This window comes from Microplitis demolitor, chromosome 4 (genome assembly GCF_026212275.2).
Source record: "Microplitis demolitor isolate Queensland-Clemson2020A chromosome 4, iyMicDemo2.1a, whole genome shotgun sequence".
NCBI classification, from domain to species: domain Eukaryota; kingdom Metazoa; phylum Arthropoda; class Insecta; order Hymenoptera; family Braconidae; genus Microplitis; species Microplitis demolitor.
In genome coordinates this window covers 8,897,061-8,906,121 of record NC_068548.1, presented here as the reverse complement: position 1 = coordinate 8,906,121, position 9,061 = coordinate 8,897,061, and the positions used below count along the sequence as shown (strand labels likewise).

The following is a 9,061-nucleotide window of genomic DNA, read 5'->3' as shown; positions in this document are numbered from 1 at the left end:
GAGAAAGCTACAATCGGAATTTGACGTTAAGTTTAGTGTGAAGTTAAAATTCAATTAATTGACGGCAACTTTTCCATAACTTTCTGTCAATCGGGCGGGTTTAGGTGATAAGTTCTCAGTAAATTTCGTAAAGAGTATTGGGAACTGACAAACAGGGTCACGCAGTCTGGTAGTAAAAAATCAAACCAATGACGGGTTACAAAAGTCGAGTAAATATACAGTAAATGCACGCTGTTAACACAGAAATAATTTTTTTACAAGAAATTATTAAGAAATAAATATTAAAATAGAAGCTGGAATATTTATAGAACGTGAAAAGACAAAAAGTAGAGTATGCTTTGTAGTTAGAGATTGTCAGAGTAAAGCGAATAAAAATTTAAACGTGGTTTTCCATAAGTTTCCGCAGGCTGGTGGTACTTCAGTACTATTAGAAAATTATTTTGGTAATTTTGAAAAAGTTAATAAATTAGAAGCGAGGAAGAAGTTATTTAAAAATGAATGAAATTACTCCTCACATGAAAGCTTGCTCTTTACATTTTAAAAAAAAAAGATTATTTGACATTGCCAGGTACGTTTGTAAAGTTTAACCTAAACATTAAAAACTGGAAATATGATTTTTATTGTCTTTTAAGTAAATAAACATTATATTACAAGAACAAGTTATTGAAATTACTTTTCCACTTTTAGATATTTTAGCATTGACTTCATGGGATTTTTTTTTATATGATTTCTTTGGATGAAAAACGCGGTTACTGAGATCATTTTTTTTATGGCTTTTTTCGCGGTTTACCAACCAATAAATTTCGTTCTGCGTCATATATAATTTTTTGTTTTGGGTTTTTACCCGTCCAAGATAAGATAACTGATAAATTTAGTAACATTTTATTTATAAGTCCTATTATAACATGGGTTACGTATTTGAAAGTGAAACCTATTGTCCGCCATGTTATTTAGGCCACGCTTCCGTGTCAGTTCCCAATACCTATAGTAGATCCCCTAAGTTGGCAAGGGAATTCTATTTTTTCCAAATTTTTTTAAACAATTCGTTTGTTCGTCGTTTGTTCTTCAATGCTCGCTATAAATAATTATTTTTTCGTTTTTTATTTATGTTTAATTAAATTATTAAAAGTTTATTTGACGTTAGCAATGACTATACTTATTTTGAATACTTTTTATTTTTTTTCCATTTACCGTGATCCGTTTGTTAATATTCTACCAAAAATAGCTTTTGTTTGTTTGTTTTTATATTTTTAATTAATTAATAAAATTTTAATTAGGCCCGTTGTTCTAATACTAGCTGTGCGCATGTGCAAATATATGCTATGTTTTAACCCTAATAGCGCAATTTGCTTGAGCAAAAGTTTACTGTACAAAAGTTTCGTTGAATTTTTCGTCAAATTTCCGTCAATTTTGGAAAAAATTAACCGTAAATTTTAATTTTCAACTTTTGCTGTGAAATTGTCGGCAAATTTGGGCAGTAGATTTCAGGTAATTTCAACATAAAATTACCCGCAATTTCAAGCTAAAGTGGCTATAAGGGTAGATAATTTGTGACTGTCATCAAATTTTTGGTCACAAATTTGGACTTGGCAATGAATTTCGTCAGTCACAACCAGCTAGATGATTAGACGCAATCTTTTTTGCAAATGATTAATAACAACAAATATGTGATCTGAGGCTGTCTTATTATAGTAGAGGAGACCGTGGGAGATCGACCTTCACCCATCGGATAACCAGATGAGACATATTTTTTATCAAATATAATTTATTAACAAACATGCCTATGATGGCTTGGCTATCAAAAAGTGTTCATGGCTATTTTTAATTAAATTAATTTTAATCAATTTTTTTTCATCACCTTCACACTTTTGATACCGAATGAATTTCATTTCAACTGATAGTTTTTAATACACAGAATATGCCTTCGTAGGCTTGTCTATTTATTTCTGTGCATGGCTACCTGCCAAGCAGATGTAAACAGGTAAGTCAATATAGGAAACTGTAGTGTTCTGATAACCAATCGAAATTGGTATCATAAGTAAGATATTTTAATTACAAAACTAATCGTATAGGCTTGTCTGCGAAAAATTGATCATAAAATATTATTGTCAGGCTATAAAATTTTAAAATTGGAGCTATTTGATAGGTGCGAGAGAGAAAGTAGAGCGACCGAGGTCCGTGTAATAGATCAAGACACAACATAGCAGCTGCACGCTACCTGACCGTTGAATGTATCCGAGTGCGCATGCTCGTGTACAGTCGAAAATAATTTATTAGTGACAAAACAACACGTACTAAATAATATTTATTAAGATGTCAAAAATTAGTAAAAAGTGTTTTTTGTGTGAAACGAAAGAGGAAAAATTGACTTTCAAGATAATTCTTTTAAAATATGTCATTTAAAATTGGCTTTCTGTAACGAGCAACCTGCTGTCACTACGTGACTACCCAAATGTCGGTAGGAAATTTATAAAGTACACAGAAAAAAAAGATTCCTTGCCGGAAAATTAAAATATTAATTTAAATAAAGAAAATAAATACGACCTTCTTTTTTTCCCGCGTAATTTTAATGTAATTCGAATGATATAGATAAATCGCTTTATCTCAATATTTGTCAATAAAAAAGAGTTTAAACTATGAAAAGACACAAATTCAAGTCAAGATCTTTTTAACGATAGAAAATTTAATAACATTAACTAATTTTAGCATGTAAATATGGCGGGACCAAAATCTTCCTTATTCTCTTAATAATATAGATTATTCTTTATAATATATTTTAAATAATGAATATAAATTTTTTTATAATTTTAAAATTTTATAATTTAGCTGCAAAATGAAAAAAAATTTAGTTGAATTAATTTTTTTTTATTATTAATATGTTTAATAATTTATTTTTCATTATTTTACAGCCATAAGTATTTCTAATATAATTAAATTAGAGTTATAATAAATTAGAGTTTAAAATTACTGTCGACAAATAGCTCCAATTTTAAAATTTTATAGCCTGACAATAATATTTCATGATCGATTTTTTGCAGACAAGCCTATACGATTAGTTTTGTAATTAAAATATCTTACTTATGATATCAATTTCGATTGGTTATCAGAACACTACAGTTTCCTATATTGACTTACCTGTTTACATCTGCTTGGCAGGTAGCCATGCACAGAAATAAATAGACAAGCCTACGAAGGCATATTCTGTGTATTAAAAACTATCAGTTGAAATGAAATTCATTCGGTTATCAAAAGTGTGAAGGTGATGAAAAAAAATTGATTAAAATTAATTTAATTAAAAATAGCCATGAACACTTTTTGATAGCCAAGCCATCATAGGCATGTTTGTTAATAAATTATATTTGATAAAAAATATGTCTCATCTGGTTATCCGATGGGTGAAGGTCGATCTCCCACGGTCTCCTCTACTATATTTACTTCTCGTGGTATGTACTATACTATATCTTTCCCTTCGTATTCTGATCTCGTGGTTCTTTTAAGAAAATGGCGGTTTAAAAATTTGAATTTGTATAAAAATTAAAACAGCGTTTGCAAAATGTCGCTACAATTGTGACGATCCGTAATTTTAGGAACGGTCCGCTGACGGTCTTGTGACCATGACGTGACGATCACAAAAAATAACCTGACGGTCAGCTTCACATGATTAGTTGTGGCACCTCACAATAATAAACCCTAATAGTTCCTTTAGCTTGAAATTGACGGTAATTTGATGCTTAATTACCCGAAATTAACTGCCCGAATCTGCCGATAACTTGACAGCAAAAGTTGAATATAAAAATTTGCAGTTAATTTTTTTTCAATATAAAGGTAACTTTTTACGAAAAAAAAAAGTCGATAATGTTCATTCTTACCATTTCAGAAGGTAAGCAAATTTTATACTCAAAATTGTCTACAATTTGGAGGTACAAATATACTTAACAATTTTTCAAGTTAAATTAACGATAAATTGATATAAAATTTGTGTGAAAATTAAAGACAACTTTCTTCTAGTCAATTTTTGAAGTAAATTTGTATTCTGATTCGGGCAGTAAATTTACTGCAAATTCAATAGCAAGGTAGATACAAATCGGGTGCCATCTTTTTGTCCTAACAACCAGTTCTTTCGAGTCGAAAAGTATTTCGATTGAATATTATTCCCGGTATAGTTAAGAGTCAAATGATGTTAATAATGACTGTATTTATTTGTAGTGGATGTTTGAGACAGATTTGTATTTAGTCAGTTGCATTTAATGTTGTTTCCTTTAAATACAGATGGCTGATAGTAGCAGTACAAGATGGTGACTTAGTAATGTAGAAAGATGTCAAATTATGAACAGTTGTACATCGAACTAATGTTATGTATTTGCATACAGTGATTAAGTCGGACATAAAATGTTACATGTGTATTTGTTGCTATCATGAAAAATAGTCACTAATCCATTAAAAAAACGATAATTTAATGCATTAGTATTTTGTACTTTTTTTAAAATGAGTCAAATAAATTGAGAGCAATTTGCTTATAATGCCAGTTGAATTTTTGTCTAGCCTTATTTAAGTTTACAATAATTTCGAGTCAGCGATTGTATGTTGCCAACATACTTGGTAGCATCGAAAGTTGTAGCAAGTGGAGGTTTATGAGCTCCCTTAAGTTGGCGGGGGGAATTCAATGTTTAGCAAATTTTTTCTAGCAATTCCTTTGTTCGTTTATTGTTCGTCAATGTTCGCTGTAAATAATTATTTGTTCGTTTTTTATTTTTTTTTAAATAAATTTTTTAAAATTTATTTGAAGTTAGCGGTGACTCTACTTATTTTCTATTCTTTTTATTTTTTTTCCATTTATCTTAATTTGTTTATTGATGCCCCACCAAGAATACGGTTTGTTCGTTTGTTTTTGTATTTATAATTAATTATTAAAATTTTAATTATGCCCGTTGATCTAATAGTAGTGTTGCGCATGCGCAAGTGTCTGCTCTAGGTTTAAAATTTTTTATTGTTTTCATTATAATTTATGTGTTAATTAAATGAGTAATCTTATCAAGTAATTATCAAATCCTGTTAATCATTTAGCACATCATAAGAGTATTCAGGTATTTACCGGAGAGTAATGTCAATCAGCCACAATAAATTTTATTTAAAAAATAAAAACCTAGAGTAGACATTTGCGCATGCGCACAACTACTATTAGAACAACGAGCATCATTAAAATTTTAATAATTAATTATAAATATAAAAACAAACTAACAAACGCTATTTTTGGTGGGATATTAACAACGAATCAAGATAATGGAAAAAAAATAGAAGGGATTGAAAATGAGTATAGTCACCGCTAACTTCAAATAAATATTTAAAAATTTATTTAAAAAAAAATAAAAAGCGAACAAATAATTATTTATAGCGAACGTTGACGAACAATCGACAAACAAAGAAATTACCAAAAAAAATTCGCCAAAAATTGAATTCCCCCCGCCAACTTAAGGGAGCTACATTGACGGACATTGGACGGACAATTGATTTGTTTATAACAAAATCTAAAAAATTAATTTTGAGGTGCCAAGTTAAGGGAGCTCTTTTAAAAAGTTTGTTATTCATACTATTTGTTTTTTTCATGTTGGTAACTGGATTTTTGTTTAATTATCACATTTTACGATTGAAGTGTGAGTGTCATATCAATTTAGAGTTTTTTTTTTATTTGTACTTCATTTAGTGTAATATGTAAGCTGTAAAATGTATATGCTTTGACAGACATTGGACGGACAATTGATTTGTTTATAACAAAATTTAAAAAATTAATTTTTAAGCGCCAAGTTAAGGGAGCTTATACTTTGATATTGACCAATTTTGCTTTTAAATTTTCTTGCATTTGTTACGTTGGCTACATTTTCGTTCGGATCTCTCTTAGGCATGTTATGTCCTCAACAGCCTCAGGTGCCTCCACCTGTTAATTAATTAGTAAACTCAAGATATATAAGAAACGCGCATTTAAATTCCATTTGAAATAATATATTAATATCCTACAACACTTATTGCGTCTTAACAATATGAAGTAAATAAATTAAATCACAAATCGTCGTTGCACATACTCATTAAATTATATATTTTTATTATAAGAAAGTTAAATAAATAGATGGATAAACTTTATTTTATATTTAGAGAAACATAAATACAGTTTGAGTGGTCTTGGAACGTTTTCTGTCACCTGATACTTAAAACCTAAACAAAACACGCATAAAAATCATGAATAGGCCCTTGTTCTATAGTTAACAGTAAATATGGTTATAAACAAATACATACTCTATAAGCAAACAAGAAAAGGAAATATATAATAAATAAATCTTATTTATAAATGAAAACCATATCACAGGAACTTAACTATTATTGTTAATATATATATTTTTATATTAAATAAAGAGTGATTCATATAATAAATGAATTAATAGAAATATTGAAATATAGCATTAGAATAATTATAATGATGTTTCACGATAAATGGTGATGTCAATTGTAACGAATAACTAAATATAGAATAATTATAGAACACACCTCTGATAGTCTAGAATATTTAACCGAATGATTGTATCCAAGTACGGGAAAATAGAATATAAATAATATAAGTAATAAGAAGATATAGAATGGATAAAGTAAAGAACGTAAATGTATAAGCTTATATCTCAAATTCGTATTAGTAGAAAGTATAAATGTATAAGTATAATATTTAGTAAAGAACATAGATATATAAGTATTTATACATATAAGCATGAGTGTGAACATGAGAGTAGTGGGGAGAAGTTGGAGAGTGGAGGTCCGAGATCTCTCTGCCGTCTGATGTAACTTCACTTCTCTCCGAGAACTCTTTACGAATACAACTGTTATTACTGATCAAGTTTTATCCATACTTTATAATAAAATTCAGTCTTCAGACAAAAGTTATTTTATCAATTACATCTATCCTTAATCATAGTTTAATTATTCCATTAAATAACAATCATAATCATCATCATCGTAGTAAACAATAAATTTATCCACTGTTTTCAAATTCAAAATTTGGTCCCGCGTGACAACGAACTGCCCACTGTCCAGGAGGTGGCGTCAGCTCCGATCCTAGTAACCTCCCAGGACATAACAGGCACTTAACAATCGTTAAATTTATAAAAGTTGTCAGCTTTGTTGGAGTTGAGGTTATGAAAAAATTTGAAATGAAAACTAATGGGTTTATTATCGAACTAGTGAAAACTCAAAATACATAATTTATTTATGTAAAAACAGTGTCAAATTTTCGAGATGATGTTTTTGGTTCCTATTTTATCTTAATACTTTTTTGATGTAAGAATAAATACATAAAAATAAATTAATGTTTTTTTCATCAGATTCTTTAAATTTATTAGTATTATTGTTGACATAGCCTCTTCAAGTAAATAATATTTTGATATTTTAATTTGTTTTAGAAGATTTGATTAATGCAAGTGTTAAATATTATCTAATTTAAATGTAATAGTTTGTTTTCTACCAAATTATTTCAATGGCATTTCCATTTAATGATTTAGTGTATACTAAATCTTTTACTCCAAGAGAATATCAGGTTTGTTCATTTTTGATTATGACATTATTATACTTATAAAGTATCGGTATAATATTTATAATTGAATTCTGTATTCAATTTATTTCACAGGTAGAATTACTTTATGCTGCGAAACAGAAGAATATTATAATTTGTTTAGGAAAATACACTGAACAAACTTTTATCACGATAAAATTAATTCAGGAATATGTTACTGGCAATCGAGAGTAAACAAATATAATCTATTCCTTAAACATATTGACCCTCGCGGTTTTTACTTAATAGTGATTAAGGAAAACGATTCGGAAAGATTAAGAAAAATAATTATCGAAATAAAAAAAATTTTTAATATATCACGTTTTTACAACGAACTAAAAAATATAAAATAATATTTCTCAATCTCATGAAGATTTAAAACCACATACAAATTCCCAACTTCTAACAGGCAGTCCTGAAAATTTATAATTGTGAATTTTTAATAGTTATGAAAATACTTGTAAGATTTAAAACGAAAAACGTGGGGCGCATGCAATATATAACTATAAGAAGTGTAGAGAAGAGCTGTCAATGAAAGAACTTGCAAATCAATCTATATTAATTGCAATGCATTAAAATTGTTAGTTGATCTATTAATGCATCAATTATCTATTGCATGCGCCCCACGTTTTTCGTTTTAAATCTTATAAGTATTTTCATAACTATTAAAAATTCACAATTATAAATTTTCAGGACTATCTGTAAGAAGTTCGGAATTTGAATCTGGTTTCAAATCCTCATGAGATTGAGAAATATTATTTTATACTTTTTAGTTCGTTTTAAAAACGTGATATATTAAAAATTTTTTTTATTTCGATAATTATTTTCTGCTTTTTAGTAATGTATAAGCGAAATTTTGAAATCGATTTTAAAGGCCTGGATAAGATACTGGCGGAGACATGCGATAAATTTCAGGTTTATTTCAGTTTCTTTTCACTTAATCAAATCCGAAATAGAAAATCGCTATTTCTACTTACCAATATATCAAACTCATTTTTTAAAGGATTTATACTTCAAAATATTAATACAAATCAAAGCCAGATTCTTTTTAGTTAAAAATTTTGAATATATGACTATTCATGGTGCTGGAGGTCCTAGTCGTCACATTCTTTCCATCTCCTTCATTGTATTTTCATTACACGGTGTTTGTTTATCTGTCATCCAGTTGTGAGCTACATTCAAGAATATAACTCATCCAAAAATTAGTTTTAAATTAATTATAAAAAATTCGTACTGAACAGACAAACAAACGAATATGAATTTTTTTCATTTGTTTCGGTTTTTTCATTTCTTTCTTCCTCTTCTAGTGCTTCTCCTTCTCATTTTCAAAATTTTATTTTTCATTTTCTTGCATTGTCATCTAATTTCGAGTTTTGTTCCAAATTTAAAGTCTCTAGCTCATCGAGAAGTTACTTTAAAATCAATTACAAAATTCCACCCGAATAGACGTACATAAAAGCGAGTTAAGAAAAA

At 28.4% G+C, this 9,061-nt stretch overlaps 1 protein-coding gene across 4 annotated transcripts in view; it reads left to right on the top strand.

The window, feature by feature from the left end:
• The first annotated feature begins 6,951 nt into the window (after positions 1 to 6,951).
• The window catches only part of LOC103568999 (endoribonuclease Dcr-1), a 39,876-nt gene continuing 37,766 nt past the window's right edge, over positions 6,952 to 9,061 (top strand). For 2 of the 4 annotated variants that reach the window (XM_014441380.2, XM_014441382.2), the window contains exons 1-3: positions 6,952 to 7,317; positions 7,440 to 7,573; positions 7,664 to 7,779. In XM_014441380.2, the coding sequence (XP_014296866.1) occupies positions 7,514 to 7,573; positions 7,664 to 7,779 (176 nt within the window). In that variant the 5' untranslated portion in view covers positions 6,952 to 7,317; positions 7,440 to 7,513. The remainder of the gene's footprint in view (positions 7,318 to 7,439; positions 7,574 to 7,663; positions 7,780 to 9,061) is intronic. The other 2 variants (XM_053738538.1, XM_053738539.1) reach the window with 2 other exon arrangements.